Source organism: Sebastes umbrosus, chromosome 2 (assembly GCF_015220745.1).
Source record: "Sebastes umbrosus isolate fSebUmb1 chromosome 2, fSebUmb1.pri, whole genome shotgun sequence".
NCBI classification, from domain to species: Eukaryota; Metazoa; Chordata; class Actinopteri; order Perciformes; family Sebastidae; genus Sebastes; species Sebastes umbrosus.
In genome coordinates this window covers 20,646,406-20,670,392 of record NC_051270.1, presented here as the reverse complement: position 1 = coordinate 20,670,392, position 23,987 = coordinate 20,646,406, and the positions used below count along the sequence as shown (strand labels likewise).

General features: G+C 37.6%; 2 protein-coding genes across 16 annotated transcripts in view; both read right to left on the bottom strand.

The window, feature by feature from the left end:
* Window positions 1–296: 296 nt before the first annotated feature.
* wdsub1 (WD repeat, sterile alpha motif and U-box domain containing 1) lies at window positions 297–17,139 on the bottom strand. 3 transcript variants are annotated; one of them, XM_037794046.1, is made up of 14 exons: window positions 17,049–17,139; window positions 15,155–15,566; window positions 14,529–14,716; window positions 12,521–12,607; window positions 10,496–10,589; window positions 9,342–9,375; window positions 9,173–9,213; window positions 7,063–7,169; window positions 6,930–6,947; window positions 5,791–5,817; window positions 5,218–5,397; window positions 1,724–1,858; window positions 818–981; window positions 297–751 (listed from the first exon to the last, which is right to left on the bottom strand). In XM_037794046.1, exons 2-13 carry the CDS (start codon window positions 15,550–15,552, stop codon window positions 830–832), a joined length of 1,461 nt encoding a protein of 486 aa, XP_037649974.1. In that variant the 5' UTR covers window positions 15,553–15,566; window positions 17,049–17,139; the 3' UTR covers window positions 297–751; window positions 818–829. The 3 variants fall into 3 exon arrangements, with proteins under 3 accessions (XP_037649974.1, XP_037649984.1, XP_037649992.1); XM_037794056.1 differs by having other exon boundaries at window positions 297–756; window positions 823–981; XM_037794064.1 differs by having other exon boundaries at window positions 297–782; window positions 849–981.
* Window positions 17,140–19,048: 1,909 nt separating this feature from the next.
* The window catches only part of baz2ba (bromodomain adjacent to zinc finger domain, 2Ba), a 69,753-nt gene continuing 64,814 nt past the window's right edge, over window positions 19,049–23,987 (bottom strand). For 12 of the 13 annotated variants that reach the window (XM_037790615.1, XM_037790592.1, XM_037790676.1 and 9 more), the window contains 5 exons: window positions 23,366–23,501; window positions 23,120–23,266; window positions 22,152–22,453; window positions 20,643–20,786; window positions 19,049–20,508 (listed from right to left, as the gene is read on the bottom strand). In XM_037790615.1, the coding sequence (XP_037646543.1) occupies window positions 20,352–20,508; window positions 20,643–20,786; window positions 22,152–22,453; window positions 23,120–23,266; window positions 23,366–23,501 (886 nt within the window). In that variant the 3' untranslated portion in view covers window positions 19,049–20,351. The remainder of the gene's footprint in view (window positions 20,509–20,642; window positions 20,787–22,151; window positions 22,454–23,119; window positions 23,267–23,365; window positions 23,502–23,987) is intronic. The other variant, XM_037790573.1, reaches the window with a different exon arrangement.

Sequence of the window (23,987 nt, the reverse complement as noted above, 5' to 3'; positions counted from 1 at the left end):
ATGACCTAAAGCTAAAGTAAATGAGGGACCGGTTAAGAAAGTTTAAACTTTAGCAAGGCAAAGAGATCAAAGTATTTTTTCTGAGGAGTTTGGCGGACCAAGCCATAGATGAGAGGCTAGTGAATATTACACCTGCAATAGCCTATTGTTTAGCCACTTGGGGGCAACGTCATTGACATATCATCATGTTTTTCATGTTTTTAAGTTAATATAAACTTGTTTATTTACGCATCCAGCAGTTACGGAGCAACATTAGCATTAGTGTTTGTGGCCACCTGATGAATGCAAGTCTAAAATTCACAATAATTTCAACTCCAGAGGGAAATATCTGCTCCTAAGTGGGTTTATTTTCACACTGAAAACAACAATATGAGAACGGCGAGAGTGAACGACAACAGTGAAGTTGCAGGCCAGACAGCTAAAATGACCACGCTGTAAAGCTTTGTTATTATAATATTGATTATAGCTGCTTTAAACTTGCAATCTTCAGATGGCCAAAAGAAGCACTCCCCCGGGATGCTCTTATTGCTCTTTATCTACTTAATGTGATGGTTGGCCATTAAAACTTAATAAGCTGAAAGTATATTTAGACCTGTTGCTACGATTCTGCTCCCCGATGGTAAAAAATTGCAGCTTTACAAATTAATGCCAACAAAGAAACTCCCCAGATGCCCCGAATGGAACAAAATCAGATGCACCCATACTTGAAATGCTGCTGTCTACTTTGGGGGAAATATTTGGGGCACTGTGGGTCTTTCAGATGCTAGTGGCTGGTCTTCCAGATGCTAGTGGCTGGTCTTCCAGATGCTAGTGGCTGGTCTTCCAGATGCTAGTGGCTGGTCTTCCAGCGGCCGATAGCCATCTTCAGAGTGTGGTTAGGGGTGAGCAGAGTCGTCAGTAACGGGAGGTTGGTCATGGGGCTGGAGCGGTTCTTAGTGTTGATCCAGCTGTTGATGGCGTCTCTTTCATACGAGTATCCATCTGTTGGCAAATGTCCACAGTTTACTCAATTTACACAACTACAAGCAAATTTGTTCAAACTGAAGAAACAGACAATAGAGTGCTCCAGGGAGGACGTATTTTTGTAGGCCAACCAGGAAGTTAGCATCGCCCTGGTTCCCTTGACAAAAACCAATGGGATTTTTCCATTGGCTTTTTGATTATTGCTGAACAAGTGTTTATGATGCTTGCATGTTTGGTTCAGCAAGATAATCTTCACAAATGAACACCACTTTTAGGTTTATTGAAGCGTAAATGCAATCGCCAAAAGTAAAAAGCTAACGTTAGGCTATAAACGAACTACACCACAGTCGCATGAGCGCGAGAATACACAACGAGGCTGTAAAGGCGGACGAGTCGGTGTGATGACGTCTCGTAGTCTCATTTAGCCACTTGTTAGCAACCACCTTTTTTAAGACACAGAAAGGCTTAAAAATTCACGAGTGGGATATTTATTTTATAATGTAGAGCAAAACGTTAAAATCTCTTAAGCTTGTGGTAACCACAGACCTTAATTCAGGCACCTGACTAAAAACTCATTCAAAAAACCCATTGACTTCCAGACGAGGGAACCGGAAGTGCTAAAATGCTAACTCATTTACAGGGTTTTTAGGACTCATTCCTGTAGCACTCTATTTTGAAGTTTCATGAGCTGACTCTAACGTATATGTTGTGTTATTATATGTAAATTGTGTTATGTGGAAAAGGTCTGATCTTCGCTTACCGGCAGCGATGACTGGTTCCCTCATCAGCTCCCGGGTGATTGGACACAGGAACTCATCAGGAATTCCTGAACACACCGAATCACTCTTAAGCTCCTCCACCTTCCTCAGGAGTTTACTGCGCAGGCCTACTGACTCTACACACACACACACACACACACACACACACACACACACACACACACACACACACACACACACACACACACACACACACACACACACACACACACACACACACACACAGACACACACAAGCAAGAGAATGAGGATATGTGCCAGAGGAGAAAACAGACCGATCAAGACTTTGTGCGCTCTCATTAAAATAGAAACCACCGTAGCTTCAAGAGGAACAAGCCGAACATATACAATAATATCAATATCAACGTTTAGAGCATTTGTTATTCCTGCGTTTAACACTTTTCACTCTTGGATGGCAAATGTGAGCGTGGGTGAGAGAGAACATGGTGGGAGCTGATCATGTCTGCTGACTTGTCTGTCCAATTCAAAGTTAAACACTAAGCAGGCACTTTGAATGCTGCTGTTTCAGTATCAGCGTGTTGCAGAACCTGAAACTAGAGACATTTATTAAGATTTAAAAGTGAATGATCTCATAAAATAAAGAGTTGAACTGCAGCTGAACATGAAGCACTTTGTAGACTCCCTGATAATCTTACTGGTACGCCGTGTTTCATTTAGTTATGCTGCCTCTTTAGAAGGAAAGCACACTCATTGAATTCACTCCCACCTTTAAAAAATATGCCCGCTTCTCTTCCGTCTTTCATTGCAGCAGATAAAACACGTCGCTACTAGTTAGTTCTGTTAAGAAGGTGGGATTCATGCAACGTTACTAAAAACAGAACAATGTGAACACAAGCTGTCGCAGCGCTGGAGCTGTGTAAACTGAGGAGTGATTGACAGCCACTGTGGGATGGAAATGACGGCACGGCAATACAACAAACATTTGCTGACAACTACATGACGAATACCGGCCTAGCTGGTAGACTGACATCAACAACATAATGCTCCTACTTTGGGCTTGTGGTCGCAAATCTTACAGTGAAAAAAAAGTCAGAAATGTACCTGATAAAGTGTGAGGAACACTTTATAACAACCATCATTAATAAATGGTTAATTGATAGTTAATTAAACTTAAGTTAACAGTTATTTTACTGTTAAAGGAACAGTGTGTAACATTTGAAATGGAATATAATATTCATGTTTTCTTTTGTGTATAATCACCTGAAACTAAGAATCGTTGTGTTTTCGTTAGCTTAGAATGAGCCCTTCTTATCTACATAGGGAGCTGGTCCTCCTCACTGAGTCCGCCATGTTGCTCCTCCATGTTTCTACAGTAGCCCAGAACGGACAAACCAAACACTGGCTCTAGAGAGAGTCATTTGCGTGTTTACGAGTGCAAAACCGCAGTACCGCCAGCCTCCATCTGTCTTCCGTTGCTCCTAAAGTAGTGTTATTATGGTAAGAATGAGCCTCTGAGAGAGGTGAACGGTGTTACCACGGTTTTTCAGTCTGCGGCTCACGTTACCGCAGTCTTGGAAAGGGAGAAGTGATCGGAGGGGTACTCAGTTGGTTGCAATTCTGCCTCCAAATCCTACACACTGTACCTTTAACAAACAATGAAATGATAATTAATAATGTTTTACAATTATTAGTAACGCTACAATTTCTGTTATTTTGTCATTAGTTTGTGTAATATGAAATAATTAATTTTTAAATGATATGTTGTATCATAGTTGATAGGAGACGATAAAAAATTACATTCTGATTACATAAAAAAATGTATTAACTGTTTCTTGTTGATCACACTATATCATTTTTATATATCATATTAAGTGTTCATTAATGATTACCAAATTATTTCTAAACCTTTGAGAAATAGTTTTAAAATGTCTATAAATATTACATAGATAGATGGACCAGATAATAATTATCAACCATTGACAAAGTATAAGCTATCTAGCTAAATAATCTTTATAGATGCTTTACAAAGTATTTATTAAACATTTAACAAGGTATTATAATCATCAGTTGCAACCTTATAATAGTCATCCAAATAATGTTCGTAGATGTTTTACAAACTAATTATTAACCATTAACAAAGTGTTACAAATATCTGGTCCATCTATCTGTCTATGTAATGTTTATAAAGTTTTACAAACAATTTCTTGAAGGTTTACAAATAATATCTTAATCATTAACAAATGCTTATACTGTATGTATAGTATATAAAATGTTATAATGTGTGCAACAATAAACTGTTAAAATAACATAAATTATAGCATTACTAATAATTAGTAAGCATTATCAGTTATCATTTATGTTTATAGACGGTTTACGAACCAATTATTAACCATTAACAAAGTGTTACAAATATCTATCTATGTAATGTTTATATATGTTTTACAAACAATTTCTTTAAGGTTTACAAATAATATCTTAATCATTAATCTTAATCTGCACAACAATAAACTGTTAAAATAACATAAATTACTAATAGCATTACTAATAGTTAGTAAATATTATTACTTATCAATGTTTGTTTGTGAACAGTAAACATTTAATTAAAGTTTAATTAACTATCAATTTACCATTTATAAATGATGGTTATTATAACTTGTTACCATAAACCTTTGAGAAATCATTTTAAAATGTCTATAAATAGTCTATTACATAGATAGACTAGAAACCAATTATTAACTATTAACTATCTATCTAAATAATGTTTATAAATGCTTTACAAAGTATTTATTAAGGTATTACAATCATCAGTTGCAACTTTAAAACTGCCATCCAAATAATGTTTATGTGGTTTACAAACCGGTTATTACCTATTAAAAAATACTTAATATAGTATATAAAATGGTATGTGTGCAACGATAAACTGTTAAAATCTCACAAATTATAGCATTACTAATAATTAGTAAACATTATTAATTATCATTTCATTGTTTGTTAACAGTAAAGTAACTATTACTATTCTATATTAAAGTTTAATTAGCTATCAATTCACCATTAATTAATGATAGTTATTATAAAGTGTTACCAAAAATTCTTCATTTCAGACAAACCTAATGATATTAGGTGTAAATCCACTTTATACCTTATGGGAAACACTGTTTTGGGGATTGAGGTTATGTAACTGATGAAGTGCTCCAGATTAAAGTCAGAACTGCAGAAGCCCCAAAGCCGAGTACTTTTGCAGTGCAGCCTAATATTATGTAATCTCGCTGACTAAAACCCCATCAACACTCACTCATTCCTTCACCCTTACTTTAATTTAATGTGCCGCCTTTTATCCGTGTACATAGGTACAAAAATCATAATCCACACACGTCCATGTTCATTCACACATGAGACCAGGCGTTTAATACCCATAAGACTGGGTTTATGTTTTTACATCTCGGGCATTAGGACTATGTGAAGATGTGAGGAAGTGGCACCCCGCTGAGCAGTGTGTGACGTTTGTATTCCTCACCTATGTGCAGCTCTGACGCCAGTGTTTCCTTGGTGAGACTGAGCAGCTCTGTCCCATCTATGTTGTTGGCCCTGAATTTGTCCACCAATCCCTCGAGGCCTTCCTCCACCAGCCACGCAGACACATCCCCCTCCGACCAATCGCTGACCAGCAGCCTGGATTGGCCCGCTGAGGTTCTCTCTGAGAGGGTGAGTCAAAGCGAGAGGCTCAAGTCCTTGTCGGCTGCAGAAACCTTTTGAAAAATATTCTCCATGCAACGCTGTCCTGGAGTCCTGCTGACTAATTATTGATTAGGGGGCTGCGGCGAGCGCGGCTTGTGTAAAGATATAAATAGGAAGTCTGGAGGGTTCATCGACATTTTCATTGACACAAGATGAAACTAAAAGGTGAAAAGGAGCTTGCACATTGCAGACAGAAATGCTAGACAAAACTTGGACACTTGTAAACACATGACCATTCCCAATTATGACAAAATGATTCCATGTTTTTGTGCACATATTGTATAAGGAGTGATTTTTACAAGTCCCCCAGTGTAATATATACTACAGTAAGGCATATTTCCTTCCTTCCTACCTTCACTTGATGTCACATCAGACTGCTCTAGAACACAAAAAAAGGAATAAGTAACTGTAAACATGAGCAATGCGAGGCAATCTTTCAGCAAACTTGAGACTGAAGAGTGATTAAAAAAAGAGAACACTCTTGTACACAACACCTGTGTCCTTCGATCACAAGATGAAACCAGTTTAACACACCACATCTCAAAACAGGGATGAAATAAAAGCTACTAGCGACTAGGGCTGTGTATTGGCAATAAATCTGGCGATATGATACGTATCATGATACGATACGTATCATGATACGATGCGTATCATGATACAGGGGTTACGATTCAATGTAATGCGATTAATTGTGATGCTGTAAGCAAGCCCAAATATAGCAACCATATGCATCAAATCTGAGTAAAAATCTGTTTACTGGGATCTGCTTTTGCATTTATCACAGTCCCTGTAACATCCAACATCATAGCACTACATTGAGAGGGCGCATCTCTCTAAAGTATTGACTATGGCTGACCTGAATGCTTCGAAGCTTTGACTGTTGCCATGGTAATCGACCTCCAAATCAATATTCGAATGCTTCGTTTTTGTTTTTTAATATAAGTATGTAATAATAATGTATGAATCTCAAAACAGCCCATGAAATACGGAATAGTCCCACAACATTATTCATTGTTCATATTCAACATTAATTATTATCAGTTATTCTCGGATATCGCTGTTTGACGTGTGTAGAGGTGCGTGTGTGTACAGTAGTGCGGCAGCGGCACTGAAAGGGGGAGATGGAGACAGACGGACAGGAGTACATGTCAGCCTGCTGCGCTGCACCATGCCGCACCGCGCCGTGCTGCCAAGCTTCGAATATTTGTCACCAAAGCTTCGAAGCCCAAAAAATGGTATTCAGAACAGCCCTAGTATTGACCGAGTTAATCTTTGCTTGTAAACTATTAATCAAAAATCGAGACAGTATCACAAAACGTAAAACTGTATCGCAATACTCGATATTTTCAATATTTTCTTACACCCCTACTAGCAACTCTGTTGAAGATTTAACTAGTACGTACTTTGGGCATTATAAAAGCAGCTCTTTCCGTTCTTTTCAAGAGTAAAGTGTGAAAATAAATAAATATTTAAAATAAAAATCAAACTAACCAGGCAATGATTTCCCTCCTTTCCGTTGGACACAAGGTTCAGTAAAGAAGACAGACAAAACAAACGTAATTAATCATCAAAATGTAGATGTTACTCTATTGGAGTGATTATGCAAGTGTGTTTTTTTTCTCACCACGGCCACTGCATCCATCCTCCACCCTCCAGATGTTTACAGTCTTATCCATAGATCCAGTGGCAATAAGTGGTGAAGTTGGAGAGAAGCAACATGCCGTTACGTACCTGCAGCAGAGGACAATAATCACCTGAATGTTTCTCTCTATAATAACGGGGAAAAAGACTAAAAGGACTAAAAAAACAAATGTTTCCAATGAGATTTATCAATCAAATGCAAATGTCTTAGTCCTAAGATACCAATTAAAAAGACAAAGCAAGAGGATTGAGGGGAAAGTGAAAGAGGACAAATGCAAAACTTGGAGAAAAATGTTTTAGCACATAAAACTTGAAAAAGTAAGTAACTATAAAGTTAATAGTGATTCTGTGAGCATCTAATCCTCAAGTAGGTCCATTCAAAGCATTCAGAAACTGAAGCCGAAAGCCCAAAATCTTTGTCCTGAGCTCCGTAGCAGCTGTACGTTTCATACCTGAGGCTGCAGTTGGGCTCTTACAGGGTTAAAAGGTGGGCACTGAGGCTCAATACCAGACCTAAATATGTGCAGTATATGCGAATGCTCTCCATCAGAGGGCCAATTCAGTGATGGCTTACCCCGTCAAAGGCTGCACTAAAGATCTAAATAAGGATTAAAAATGAAATTTCCAGCAGATTCAGGAAAGTCAAAGCAACGTTAATGAGGACAATCTCTCTGAAACCTAAGCTGGATCGCTCAGAAATGTTGATCCACAAAAGCTAGTTGACTTCAATCAATGTCTTTAAAAAACCACCAAAGAGAATTTAGAGAACGGCATGCAGGAACTCAACACTGTTATATTATCACTTTGTCTAAAGTCAAATCAGTTTCCTGGAGGCATTTTGTCAAGTGTTGTGATTTACTTTTTTTCGCCATTTATCCACTTTCTCTCAACTTGCCTCGTCTTCTTCCACTTCAGATGGTGATTTTCCAAAATGACTTTCATTTGCCCCTCTGAAAGGAAGTGAGCTGTCTGCCTTTCAGTCACAGGTGGCTGGATGGACTTAAATAGCTTGTAAGTGTGATCATTCAGCTGTGTATGTGTAGGGGGGAGAGACGCAGTGATGGCAGTCCTACCTCTTTCTAAACATGATAAATGCATGTTTTGTGACCACACTGGGTCATAATCTATTAAAAAGTGCTGTCGGCGGTGTCTGTCTGAGTGGTCAAATGTTGAAATCTATCTGACATTTACTGCTGATGTTTTATATAACTGAACAATCTGTGGTAACAAAACCTAATAAAACTAGTCTGGAATTATCTCAATGTGACGTCTCATCACATCTGTCCATTTATCTCAAAAGCAAAATATGTGCAGAAATGCATTGCGAAGCATCTTGCAGTGGATTTCCCCCCAGAAATCTGTTTATTAAAGACAGACTGAGCTTGTGTATGTTTGTAAACAGGAGAGTTGCCAGAGAAACTGTGTGAAAGACCTCTTTTAGGAATTCTGCACAAACAACATTAAGTGTGGAAGTGTGTGTGTGGTGGAGCATAAATGTTTAATTTAGTGTACCACAAAACACATTCATAATTTCGATAAAATGTTTTTTTTTCAATTCCAATTTAACTTATTGTTCTTTTAGACCCGAAAACCCATATATCTCCATATAAGAATTTAGTTAAGACACAAATATGTGAAAGAACATATAAGAATTAGTCAATTAGTCGACTAGTCAGTCGTTTTGGTCTTAGTCAACTTAGATTTCATCAGTCCATTAGTCATTGTTTTTGCATTTTTCATGCTGAATGACTTATTCCTAAGAAACTTATGAGCACATTTCAGGTAAACACAAGATTTAAAGTGGTGCTTTTGTGTGATTCTTTGTGTAGATTTTACAGATCTGTTGAATAAATCAACTAAACGATCAGTCAACAAAATTGTATGAGTGTGAGGACAGCCCTAATAAGAATATAATATAATAAGTATAATATATAATAAATATCTAATACACAACTATATAAAATATATTCTATGTGGCAAGATGAGAGAGAAATTAATATATTTACCTTGGAACTTTTTCCAATTCATGCTTATATTCAGTGAGAAAATCCAGTACACAAAACGTAATCACATAAATATAAGTGAGTACTTACCTGTCATGCTGGTTCAGTGTGTAAAGCAAAACTGCATTTTTCTGCAAACAGATAAGGTGTAGCGCAAAATTAATATGAACATTATGTTATGAGTGGAACAGTATATAACATACGTCTATGGCAAAACCTATTAATACCAAGTAAATCTGTAAAAAGGAGATGTACTTACAGCATCATAGATCGTGATAGTTTTGTCCACAGAGCTGATGGGAAAAAAAGATAGAATTAAATAACAATAATGACTTTTGGTACAGCATGTTCAGATCCACGTTCACTCTTGAGGAATAAAGCAATGCATGTCTCCCTCCAGTGGTTCCACTGAGGTACTGCACTCTTATAGTTGTGTCGATGGTGGCCTACTTGTCAGTCCAGGCAAACAATCTATATTTTACATCAATCTCTTGATCCTATCAAGACATGAATACTGATCTATTCAAGACCAACAGATGTAAAATATGCATTCAACATATGGCTTGCAATTCCATCAGTTAGAAATCTTCTAAGTGTGTCTGTTAAAGGCCCATCAAATACTATTTGTATATAACTTAACACAACTGCTCATCGTTTCTCAGTGTACCAAAATATTTAAGATTTTTTCTTACATTCCAGGTAGCCATTGGTTGAAAAAGTATTTAAAACTTGCTTAAAATAGACAACATTTACATCCAAGTTAACATTCTGTTGTGTTATTATTGTGTCATAATGTCTGCACTGGCACGACAGAAAATATATCAATCTAAAAACATATGCTTTGGAAAATGGTTGTAATAAATGTATAGAGAATATACAATCTGAATTAAGAGGCTAAAACAGTCAAAGTCACCAACACGCTTCCTTATTAGGGTTGTAACGGTATGAGATTTTTAAGGTCCGATAATTGTCACAGTATACTGTATTACTATTTTATTCCTATTATTATTATTATTAGTAGTAGTAGTAGTGGTAGTATCAGTCACAATGATCCCTAAAGGAATGAGAACAGAATTATACACCTGATAAAAATGTAACTATAACATGTTATATGACTAAAGCATGTTAGTTTACATGTTAGCAGCACTATAGCATGTAATTAACTACTAAATGAAAAATAACATCAGCTGTGAGCTTTTAAAATAATGTCCTATAATTATTTTCAATGAACATATACTGTAGGTGTGCGACAGCGCAGCCAGACGGCTCCTGTCTGTATGTTTAACACACACACTCACTTATGTCAGATTTTTTCAATACCGCAAATGTACACGGTTTGATTTCCTACCACGGTATACCTTGATACCGGTATACGGTTACAACCCTATTCCTTAGCATAGTTAAAGATCGTACCCAGACACAAGCAGCTGCCCATCTGAGGAGTACGCACAGGAGAGCACCGGAGCCGATTGGCCAGTTAATGTGTGCAGGAGCTGCATCTTATAGCCTACAAGAGAGAGAGAAACAACAACTAGAGTTATACACACAAACGTGACCAATAAGCCATACTACCGCTAGGACCTTTTTTTTTTATTAATATTAAGACAGGATTGTGCTTTGAGTGATTGTGGAAAAAGGCTTCCCAAATGGGTCGGTAATAACAGAAAGAAAATAGCAGGGGGGTTGTTGAATGCAGAAACATTTTAAAATATAATATACTAAATCTGTGCACATATACAAGCATTTAATAGCATGAAAAACCCAGAACAGAAAAAAGGCCTGGACTGGCAGCCACTCTGGATTTCTTTATCTGGCAGCACAAGTGATTTGTCGTGACACTGATGCTGATATACACTAAATATTTTTTTTTTTACATGAGTTAAAAAAAAGTTCTAAACTTATTTCTCCCAAATTTTTTTCACAGTTTTGTTCAAATCTGTGTAAGTGAGCACTTCTCCTTTGCCAAGATAATCCATCCACCTGACAGGTGTGGCATATCAAGATGCTGGTTAAACAGCATGATTATTACACAGGTGTGTCTGTGGGCTGGTCTCAATAAACAAATGCGGAGGTCCTTGAACGGTGTGGTTACATGTGGTCTGTGGTTGTGAGGGAGGTTCAATGTACTGCCATATTCTCAGAAACAACATTGGAGACAGCTCATGGTAGTGAAATGAACATAACGGCTCTGGTGGACATTCCTGCCGTCAGCATGCCAATGGCACACTCCCTCAAAACATGTGACATCTGTGGCTTTATGTTGAGTGATAAAACTGAACATTTTAGAGTGGCCTTTTATTGTGACCAGCCCACAGACACACCTGTGTAGTAATCAAGCTTTTTAATCAGCATCTTGATTTGCCACACCTGTCAGGTGGATGGATCATCTTGGCAAAGTAGATGTTCTCACTAACAAATTTGTGAACAAAATTGAGAGAAATAAGTACATGTAATGGGCCTTTTGTGTGCATAGAAAAAGGCGTTGATCTTTTTTTTCAACTCGTTTAAAACAGGAGTGAAAACAAAAGTGTTGAGAGTTTATATTTTTGTTCAGTGTATTACAAACCAGTTACACCAATGAAGCCTCTGAGGGCCGTTAGGTTAGTTGATACAGAAACTGCACATATCAATATTCAGCATCTGACTCTTCAGTCTGTAGTCTAGATTAGATTTAGATTTATTTGTCCCAAGAGGGATATTTGTTTCCACAGCCAGTACACAGAAACATATAGATAAACACATAGCGACACATATGAAACATACAGATATACACAGCAATATACAGATCAGATAACACACAAGTAGTTCACAAAATCTTCATGTATGCACTCATTCATCCCCGCTCACAGCAGTGAGAAAGATTGATCAGAGCTGCTATAGGCCTTTCTCACAGCAGACATTTTGACTTGTCATAGTGGGAAAAGCACAGGTGTTACTAATAACAGTAACGATGGCTCTGTTGTATTCAAGTGTCCCAGTGAGACTGACATTAAATCAGCATGCACAATACTTGGATCCTGAAATCAAAGCACCTCAGCCATCATTAATTTAATTATTCACACCTGTGCTTTTCCTCCTGTGACAAGTCAAAATATCTTCTGTAAAAAAGGCCTATTGCAGAGGGAACAAAGGAATAATCAACTAGCGTTTGTGCTTAGTGGAGTTTCTCCAACACAGAGCCATGTCTTGAACTATCCACTGTTCAGACTATAACAACACCAGACATATGACAACATAATAGACAAATTCTGCCTCATATGGCGGCACTTATGGCACACTATATTCAAAGTCTGCAACACGGGAACAGTGTACATGAATAATCCAGGTTTACAATCCTAGCTGATCGCCATAGAGGGTTGTAGTTATGACAGAAAAGGTCATGTGAGCTAGAGAGAGATCCTCCAGTATGCAAAGATAAATAAAGATGTGTCACTCTACCTCCAGAGCTGAACTTGTTGATGGCCCAGATCTTCAGGAGACTATCTTGCCCACAAGACGCCAGACGAAACTGCACAACTTGACCACCTAAAAAGAAAAAAAAACAAACACAAATATTGCATGATACCAAACAAGTCACATACTGTACTCCATCTGTCACAAACAACAACCAGTCGGTAGATGCTGTTGTCCCGCAAAGTGAAATTAGACAAAGGCTTAACAGATCAGCTGTGCTCACGACTGACTTGATTTTGCCAAACTTTAGAGAATGGTGGATGTTTAATATAACAGTAATTTCCCCTCCTATACTACCATCTTCATCTTCTATAAAGGGATGTGACTGTATGTACTGTAAGTAGGAGACATGCATGCTTTATGTAAAACCCAACTGATAATAACAGACAGAATTGGCTCATCAGAGATGTAGTGATATCAGTATGTTGACACATATGCAAAAGGAAATTGCAGTATTTGATAGGCTGCAATTTCATGTACAGTTTGCCCTTTTTTTTCTTAATCATAGTTATATTTGCATTAATTTATAGTTATTCATATAAATTTAATTTCGAAAAATTAAATTACTGGTCAAAATTAAAGGTTCAATGTGTAGGATTTGGCAGCATCTAGTGGTGATGTTACAGATTACAATGAACTGAAACTTCTCCCGTGTGCCAAGCGTGTAGAACTACGGTGAACTATGTGAAAAACGTGAACGTGAAAATGTGAATTTCAGGTGATTATACACTAAAGAAAACATACTTATTACAGTTTTTCTCAATTGTTTACACACAAATACTGGTACTTGACACACAATGACCACAACATGTAACTCATGCACCAACCCCCTGAACCAATTCTGCTAAACTACAAGCACAATTCCTGCTTTACACTCAAATTGCAGTTCTAAAACACACTTTTTTCAAAACACTACACACAATTCTCTGCATTTGGCACAATTTTCATGAAGAAAATCTCGTTTTCACAAGGAACACACTGTCATTCAAAATTATAAAGTCAATTGCCCTACTATGCACACTGACTCATCACATGGGCAAACACCTGTCACACAGTGTTACAATTAGCAATCAGTTGATGCTTTTCATGGCTGGATTCGACATGCTAAGCGATATTTCCCCCGCTGCTTGGCCAGGGAAAACATTGCTTGTGATGTGGATGAGGTGCTGTGGCCAGACCGAAACAGAAGAGAGGATGCAGCATAGTTTTTTTACTGTAACTGTATACAGTAAATTCTTCTGTTGTTTTGTATGTAGACCACTGTATGTGCAACTCTGTGTTGGTTGGGATGTACACTGTGTACATTGTTTTTGTGGGGAAAATAAAATATATTTGTTACCGTGTATTTGTGTGTTCTGAGTATAAAAACAATATTCTAAAATATTTTACAACACACTTATGTATGTACTGTCTGTATTAAGTGTAACACTGAACAAAAAAAAGGCCTAAGTCATCATGATGAATGGAGAAGAAGTGTTTTCCATTCATCATAGTGTTTTACATTGAGCGCATCAGTGTTCAACTGGTTCTTATAAATGTCTATTCATATGATGGTGTGTGTGTGTCATTTGAAAACAAAATACCATTTTGAGAAGAAATAACATTGTTTTGAATGTAAAGTTTCATTTTGCAGGAGAATTGAGGGGTTTTGCCCATTGTGTGTGTGTTTTTTGATTTGTGTGTAGAGTTCTGAGAGTATGAGGCATGCTTTCAGAAAATGTGTGTAAACAATCGAGAAAAACTGTAATATTATATTCCATTTCTGCCAATAGATCCCCCTAATTGTTACACACTGTTCCTTTAAATGTTAATGTATCTTATATCTACTGTTGCTCTCATATTTGATAATACGTTTCATTATTCAACTGTAAAATATCCTGTCTCTATTAATATGAACAATATATAATTTGGATTTTATTCTGTCAGAAACACCTCTTGACTAAACTGTGTGCCATAGAGTGGTTGATAAACACGTAGCAATGGTTCTTCTCACCACTGTGGATTTTGGGAGCGAAGGTGCAGCAGGTGACCCCCAGGTCGTGGGCATTTTTCTCTGCATGGAGCTGATTCATGTCCAGGTCCCACAGACGCAGGTCTCCGTAGCTGGAGCCGGTCATGAACACCTGACTGCAGGGGCTGAAGGAGCAGGCTACCATAGTCGTGTCATTCACTGCTCCCGTCCTTCACAAACACAACACACAGCTGCATCAGCAGGCATGTCTTCTATTGCCATTGTTCAAGTATAACAACACATGAAACTGGATGCTCTCAGGACAGTGCAAATATTATGTTGTGTAACTGCAAACAGTGGTGTGAGGAGATTTGTTTGCACTGAGGTTTCAGCTCCTATTGTCAAGATATGAGAGAGATTGTGTACTGTGCTGTACACCTGTATAAATTGTGGGCCTGCAATTACCAGGTTATCTTCATTACCATTTAATCTGCTGAATATTTTTTCCAATAAATCTATCTATCATTTAGTCTATAAAATGTCAAAACATGAATGAGAAAATCTGAAACCAAACCAACCCCCTGTATTTGATTATCAACATTTTTGCATGTTCATTTTCTGTTGATCGGTTATTGTTTCAACTCAAAAATGTAAGATCTCAAATGTACCTGCGCAGCTGTTTGGAGGGGAAATCCCACACAGCCAAAGTGCCATCAGATGCACCAGAAACCAGGTGGGAAGAGTCAGGAGAGAGCGCACAGATCCTCACAGGACTACGACCAGGATGCTCCAGGACGGCCTCGATCTCACCCGTGTCCATGGACCAAACCATTGTGGTTGCATCAGTCGAACACGAGGCAAGGAACTGTCCGCAGGCGCTGAAGCAGCAGCAGTGGACGCCGTAGCCATGTCCTGACAGCGGTGAGAAGGGCAGCTCTGAGAAGTCTCGGGTGTTGTACACCCTGAGGGTTTTATCCCCAGAACAAGAGGCAAACAGTTTGCCAGAGAAGGCACACCAGTTGACATCGTCTCGATGGTCTTGCAAAGTGCATATCAGAGATGTCATTTGGAGAGCCGGTCCTAAAGTTCACACAGAAGGAATGAGTAAAGTTAAAGTACTCAATATGCAGAATGGCCTATTTCAATTATAATTATTGATGCAAAAATATATATAGATATCCTTTATTTAACCAGGTGAAAGTTATAAAAAAAATGGTTTTAATTGATTATATGTATATGTGTTTTTGCATGTGTATACACTGCTTGTGCGTATATGTGTATGCATGTGTATACGTATACGGTATATATATGTATATATGAATAGATTTTATTTTATTTTATTTATTGTTTTTTACTTGTGTATATTCTTTTTACTTATTTATCTATTTTTTTTGTATATAATATGTTTTTCCTGTATCTATACTTATTTTATATTAATATTAGGTTTGTTAAGTGTCTTTGTACTGAGCATGTTATTATTGGGGACGTTTGTGAATGTTTGTTCTGTTGTTTCAAAATTAACAAAAAAAACAATAAATATAATATTGAAGAAAGAAAAAAGTAGAGTACTTGAGTAAATGTACTTAGTTACTGTCCACAACTGTAACTGTGTCTAACAGCACTTCAAAGTTCATTCAAGTTCAACAGCAGACCAGGAAACAAGGAATATATATAACATATTGATATATTTACTGTATTGTTATTGTTGTTAATATATATATATCTTGTCCTAATTGTTTATCACTATTATGTAGTCATATTATTTCTTTATATTAATCTTGTCTCTGGGTGGAGGCTTCAGATAATAATAATAATAATAATAATAATAATAATAATAATAATAATAATAAACTTTATTTGTATAGCACCTTTCCAAACATAGTTACAGAGTGCTTTACATGAGTTAAAATAGAGCAAACATCAAGATAAAAACAATACAGAATAAAATCATAAAAGCATAGGCCAAAATAAAATGTTGAACATAAAGACTTTTGTATAAAAAGTCAACAATAATGAAATTTAAAACAAGGGATTGCTATAAAAAGGCCTTCCTGTAAAGGTTAAAGGTTAAGCCCAGTGTTTTTTTTTGCCTCTTCCTGCACTTTATATTATTTGTTGTTATGTTGTATAGTCTTAAATTGTGCAAAACAAATAAACAAAAATAAACAAAATAGTATAGTACATAGCTATCCTTGTGGTTGATTTTTAATATGGTGAAATAAACATGGTTAGGCTGTGAGAGGATGGAGAAGTAGCAGGAACAACAACAGTAAACCCACAGAGAGGCAGAGTCTGAGGAGACTGTAGCTAGTCGCTAGAGCTAACCGTCGCTAACCGTCACTAACCGTCACTAACCGATACTAACCGTTGCTTTCAGTTACAGTTGCTAAGCAGAGCAGCAGAGCCAAGGAAGCAACTTTCTATTATTTCACGTTTATAAAGTCAATATTATTTAACAGCGGGACACAAACTGACAATAAACAGCCCAACAAAGCAAACTGAGCTGGTTAATAAGATGAAATATAACTGTAACGTTAGCTATCTCTCACTACAGCAGAGTACCTTTCTCCCGTCGCGTTCAGTCCGCTCAGCTGCTGTTTACTTCCGTATTGATCACATGACCGTGACGTAATGTAGGGTTACGTCACCCTCTGGATCATTTAAAGTAGCCTATAAAGTAAAAAAAAGCTGCAAAGACTTTCAATATTTTAAAGGAAATACATTTTAAAGACTTAAAATGAATGGACTTTGGACTCCCTGGCTTGTAGTTGTTGTTTATGTTTTTGCATGACAATTGTATAAGTCTTTGTTGTGAATAAAGGAAGTTTTGAAAGCAAAAAAAGTAGTCTATAAAGTAGTTAAAATTAACCCTTTCCCAGCTGTACAATATTAAAGCAATGTACATTAATGCATCAATCATTTTAATCAAGTCATATAATATATATGATTCTGAAATGAACCATACTGCATAATATGTACACTATCTGGACTATCTGCATCTATCTACACTGCAACCACCTCTCCTAACCACTGGTGCACTTTAAACTTTAAACTTACTTTACTCTACATCCCATATACCGTTTTATAGACTGCACATATTACATCTATTTATTGTACACTACATTTTGTTATTGACGGACAGTACACGCTTTGTCCATTCACTATGTTCATTCACTATGTAGATTCTGTATTTCTATTTATTGTTTTATAATCTTTTTGTACACCTGCACCTCTGTATCTGCGCTTTGCTGCTTTGACACCTGAATTCCCCCCCGTGGATTAATAAAGGTTCATCTTATCTTATCTTATATACTTTTACTTTTTTGCATTTTAAGTATAGTTGATGCTAATACTTTTGTACTTTTATGTATATGCTGCATTTTGAATGCATGACTTTTACTTGTAAGTGTGAGTATTTCTACACTGTGGTATTGCTATTTATACTTAAGTAAAAGGTGTGAGTGTACTCCATGTCAGGCACTGCAGCGGTGTCTATTGTGTGCTTGTATATTTTGACCGGCCATCATGTGATGTCTACCTGGGAAAAGCAGGGTTGTGTAAAGTATTTACTCAAGCTTTGTCCTTTGTACACTTTTGAGGTCCATTTTATTTTATTTTATACTTCTACTCCACTACAATTTAAAGGGTAATATTGCTTTGTTTACTACACTAAATTTATATAGCCTTATTTACTGGTTACTTTTCAGGTTAAGACAGACACAGATAGCTACAGACAAAACATATGATCAGTTTATAAAATATGATGTATTGTCAGATATTAAACCACTCAAAAGTATATAAAGTAGAATTAGCTCCTCCTCGAATAACTACAGCATTAAACGTTGCTTAATGCATCAAATATAACAGTGAGGAGGGGCAATTCTGAATGAAAAATACATTTTCTTTCCAATTTTGTACTTTCTCCTATTTATACATTATGCAGGACTTGTACTTGAAATGGGGAATTTCCATCTGAATTTGTCAGCAGATTTCCTCTCTGCTCTACTTCTGCTTACACTTTGAGAGAGTTTCTCAATCATCCATATTTCAAAATGTCCACATTTTTATGAGCTGCCTTTACTTCACTAATTCACCAATCCTCTCCAATTACTTAAAATTTATCCAGTTGAAAATTGTAATTTTCTGGCACGGTAAGTACAGTTTGGATTAAGCTCTGAGGCATTTCCTGCCAACTCCAAACATCTGCACTTGTCAGTTGAATGTTTTTGTCATTCATCTTCACAACTTTATCTTGACTTAATGATATAGGATCTTGACAAGGTTTTTACGTTTGTGTTCATGGTACCAGTTTTTCCATTTGAGATAATAAGTTATTGGATGAACTTTTTATGAACTTTCGACTGTAAAGCTTGAGAAAACATGCCCTTATGAAACAATCTGCACCTTAAAATTAAACTCAGGATGAGATTGTGGTCACAAATGCATACACAATTTCTAATTTGTGAGAATAATAGGAATTATTAATCCACTCATCTACCACAATGCATTTTTATCAAAAGCAGTTCCGTAGGATGGAGTTGAAATAAAACAAGTTGAAGTCATTTACGTTGAAAAACATCCTTTTAATAGGTCCGTGCCACACACTAGTGAAAAATAAAGCTCCTACAAAAGAATGATACTTTTATTCCACAATATCTTAAATAAAGTAACTTCAAGTACTCTTGACTTGGGTACAAAAAAATCTAGCTGCCTCCATCAGGCCACAACACACAGCAAGGTTCAACACAGTGGTTACAAATGGCCTTAGGTCCTCTGTATTGTGGCAGATTACGAGGAAATGCATCATGGAAGCATAACTGAATGCTTGTTGTTCCTTTTTTTCTGCTATGGTGAGGAATGATTTCTGTATCACTGTCCAACTTTGGAGGCCTTGTTGGATTGAAATCATATAAAAAGAAATGATGTTGTCATAAGAATGAAAACTAAAAACGATAACATCCCCTACATGCCCCTGTTGGAAGGGTAGGCACTACCAAGATTAAGGATACCACAGTGTTTGCAGAGGATATGTATATACTGTACAAACAATATTTATGATAATGTTTTCATCACGTTCACTAAAATAGAATGCTACAATCATTCTAAGGCATAAACAATATCTTAATATTCTTAAACAATTTTTACACATCGTTCCAAACAAGACATAATATTGACATTAATAAACAGTATATACACATGAATCACCATTGTCTAACTGTTCCTCTGCTGTTCCTGTAAATAAATGCAGTTTTACAGTTTGAACAAATGAATACAGTCCTCTGATGCCCCAAAGCACTGAACAGTGTAAACAGTTTCTTTTTTCTTGGCTTTGTTTGATATTTGGGAGAAAAATTATAACACAAAGACACATTCCTTTTTTTTTTAATTCAAAGCAGTTCAGCTGATTCTTCCTTTTCATAGAAAATGAAGTGGACCTTGATTCATAAATAATTATTACAAAATTAAATACATTCACTATAATACGATTAAATAACAAAAGACTATATACAAGTAGTGGAAAGTCTTCTAGCGCAGACACATCAGTGACAGTTGAGGATTAATTCAGTGCAGTGTTCTGAGACAGGGAATGGTATTGCACTACGACACCCCATTTCTCTGGGACTCTTTGGGGCTTTTATCCCTGTTGTAATAAAATCCAGCGCACCTCATGTAACGACTCTTTTTTTTTTTTTTTTTTTCAAGGTGACATATGCACACCATGGGTTCCTTATTAAGGATTTGACTTCTTCTTCTTCTTCCATCCTGCAAAGCCACATTCTCCATCAGAAAATAAAAATAAAAGTAAAACCTGGTGCTCCGGTATGAAAAGTTGAATGGGTTTATGGGGAGGATCTGAACAGACGTTTAGTTTGTTTGTTTCAGAAGCTCAGTCCAGCGCTTCTCAAAGAACTTCCTCATGTTATGACCAGCTCGACCAATGTCTGAATTGTCTTCATTGAATTTTTCGCAGTTATCAAAGACCAAGTTGACATCAATGATGAAAGTCTCCAGGTTTTGATACCTGAAATAAAAAAAAAAGAAAGTCTTATGGTGAGATCACATATTGGGGTGCAACTAAAACGTACTCTGACTTCTTTAAATTCTGTGCAAACGTCCTGAAGGCTTAAAGAACAAACAGAAGTGATGGGAACTTACTGGCTGCTCACAAGCTTCTCACGTATGGTGGAGAAGTCCATCGGTTTCTTGATGACCTTCCTGTAGCCGGGGACCGATTTCTGGTTGACGGGTGTGAGAAAAGGCCATGCATCCTGATGCCGCTCCAACTCAGCAAGGAGTACCCTGTTGAACACACAAATAAACACACATATGGTTAGACACAGAAAAAGCTGTGGGTGTCACATTGAGAAGCTGTCTTTCACTGGGAAGTTTATAATTTCTTCTTCCTTTAAAGGAGCAGTGTGTAGAATTTAGTGGCATCTAGTGGTGAGGTTGCAAATTGCAACCAACTGAATACCCCTTCGCTCACCTGTCCCTTTCCAAGTGTGTCGGAAAACTAAGGTGGTCTTCAGGTAACGTAAAAACATAAACCCGCTCTAGAGCCAGTGTTAAGTTTTTCTGCTTTGTGCTACTGTACCTAAGAGAACCCGCTCCCTATGTAGATATGAAGGGCTCATTCTAAGCTAATGAAAACACAACATTTCATAGTTTCAGGTGATTAAACCTGACATTTCTGCCAATAAATCCCCCTAAATCCTACACACTGGACCTTTAAGGCGGCTATAATCAATATTTTTATATTAACATTGGATCAAATGTCGCTCACAGAGAATTATCAACCGACTCTGCAGTTCTACAGAGCATTAGTAGAGTCTTTTAGCTTATTGTTTTGGTTTTGTGACCCTCAAATTCAGTGTTTTGGTTCACATTTTGGGCCACAGCAGGCTAAAACCCACTGTACTCTACCTGCTCAGCACCAAACAGCAGTCAGACACAGTTAGTGACTAGCTGGTGAACCTAACGGAGCATTGAGCTGCTTAAGAGCCATATATTTCCCTCAGGAGTTGGTAGAGACCAAAACAGAGCTAAAGGAAAGTGAATATTCGATTTATATTCATCAAGTGGACACAAACAGGACTCTTAATGAATGACAATGTTGCTTCGTGTCTACTGGATGGTTAAATAGATCACCACATCAATGTGTTTGCAGCTTGTTTCTGCTGCCCCCCAAGTAGAAGTTCAAAGTTTGTATTGGATGCAAGATCTTCTGTGATGTGTGTTTTTATAAGCTGATACTTACAAACACTAGACAAAAATGAAGACAAATTTTGATTTGTTACAAGACCTTAAATTGCAGGTTTAAGACACAAAACAATCATATTTACTGATAAAGAGAAAACACATCAGCTCCCTGCAACTTGATACAGTCCCACAGTAGATAACAGCGGCGGCACAAGTGTTTAGAAGGGGGTGATAAATAAAGTAAGTAAAACTTAAACTTATATAGCACCTTTTTTAACACACGTTACAAAGTGCCTTACAGTACCATCAGTACAAAAAACACAAATACCAAGCACAAAGTGCATCAAAAGAACACAGAAAGCAACCAGTTACCACACAGATCAACCCTTAAACTTGACAATGATTATAGAGTTATAATGAAGGATTCAACAGAAAGACGAGTGTGAACAAGCCAGAGACACATACCTGCATAATCCCAGGTCCCTGTTGTTGTCTCTAGCTGTCTTGGCTCTCTTCACACATACAGGGGTCTCCTGATTGGCTGCTGGCGGAGCAGGTGAGCTCTCCTCTGTTTTCCTCTTCCTGCTGGTGTCTTTTGCTGCTTTCTTGGGCGTGTTGCTGGCGCTGGGCGGGTCGTCCTCCGATGCTTCCCCGGTACCTGCCTGCTTCCCGTTCTTCTTCCCCTCTCCACCTTTCTTACCACCTCCTCCGCTGGATGCTACTGGTTTGCTGGGAGGTTTTTTGTTTTTGGGAGATGGACCACTTGCCTGCACAGAGTAAAAAATGCATTCTCTGAAGACTGGTGCAATTAAAACTAATCGTATAGTGTTAATATTGGCCTTTTCTAAACTATTAGTTCAATTTGTCATATCTTAGACCACCAACATTATTGAGTTTCCTCCCTGACCACATCGCCATAAAAACATCCTGTTAAGCTTGAAATAAAATCAGTTGTTTCTCAGAATTGTTATGAATATGAATGGAGAGTTTTATTGTCACTTAACAGGATAAATGCCAAATCCATGCTGCAGGCAATAAAAGTTGGGAGGAAACGCAATAAAATGGGAAATGTATAATCCTCACAGTTGTTTTGAAGGCTGGGGACTATCTCGCTCTCCTGTGATCTGTCTATTGTGCACTTTAAAATAAAGGCGTAAAAAAAACCCAAATACTTAAAAAAAGAATTCTTTGAGCATGAAAATAGTTAGATTTTAAGTGAGTACAGTCCATCGACAATTTGAATACAAAAATATATGTTTTGGCTGTCAAACACCAACATTGGCAAATGCTGTATATGGTGTGGATATTGTCCAAAATTTCTAAATTACAGAGGTATGAATCAAAAGGAAAACATGCACCAACACTTTGCTAGATTCTCTCTACAAGCGATCAACCGCTGAGAGATGACAATGCATTATAAGTGGCTCTGATACCTTGGATATGCAGGCCGGGCAGTACCAGTCTCCCTCTGGGATACTGGTGATCTTGGGTTTGTGACAGTAAGTGTGGCAGCCTTTGTCACAGCCGTCACACAGCAGGAGGAGGTCCTCGTTATCTCCCTTCCTGCACATCTGACAGTACTAAAAAACAACAACAGTGCATCCATTAAAAACAACCGTACATTTCCTGAGCAGAGTTTGTTTTTAATTAGCGGGGTGGAAATACAGTATACTGCTCACCACTTTCATGATGGACCTCTCCCAGGCGATAGACTTCTGCAGTTGCTGGATGCACATGGCCAACTGGGCAGCACTACGCACTTCAGTCAGGGCCTTCCTCCACACCTTCATACCATGGGCCACCTCCTCCTCACCGCTAAGAGAAGATAATGAGGAATGATGAGTGAATATGTGGGTGTATTTTACACACACACATTCGAAGCAGTAAACTGTATCAGTCGAACCGGCCGCCAACAAGACAGCAGGCCATAAAGAGCTCCAGCTGTGCAGAAACAGGCATGAGGATTTGGGGGGTGTAGAGCGCTGAGGAGAGGCACACACCAATTTTGTTATGTTAAGGGGAAGTTCATGCAGAAAGAGTGAAAACCTGTGAAAGTGTATACTGTACAGTGGGAGACGTGAGTATGCCCATAACCAAGGTTACTGATGCACAACACCATGCAGATGACTGCAGAAGAAAACAAGCCAGTAAACCAGTAAACAATGCCTATACAGGAAATGAAATTGAGAGCAGTCCCCCACCCCACCCAAGAGACTGCACAAGACCAAAGAAACAAACGAAAATGCAACAAGCCACCACAGAAATCTGCTGCGAAAGCAGCAAAGACCCTCACTGGTTGAG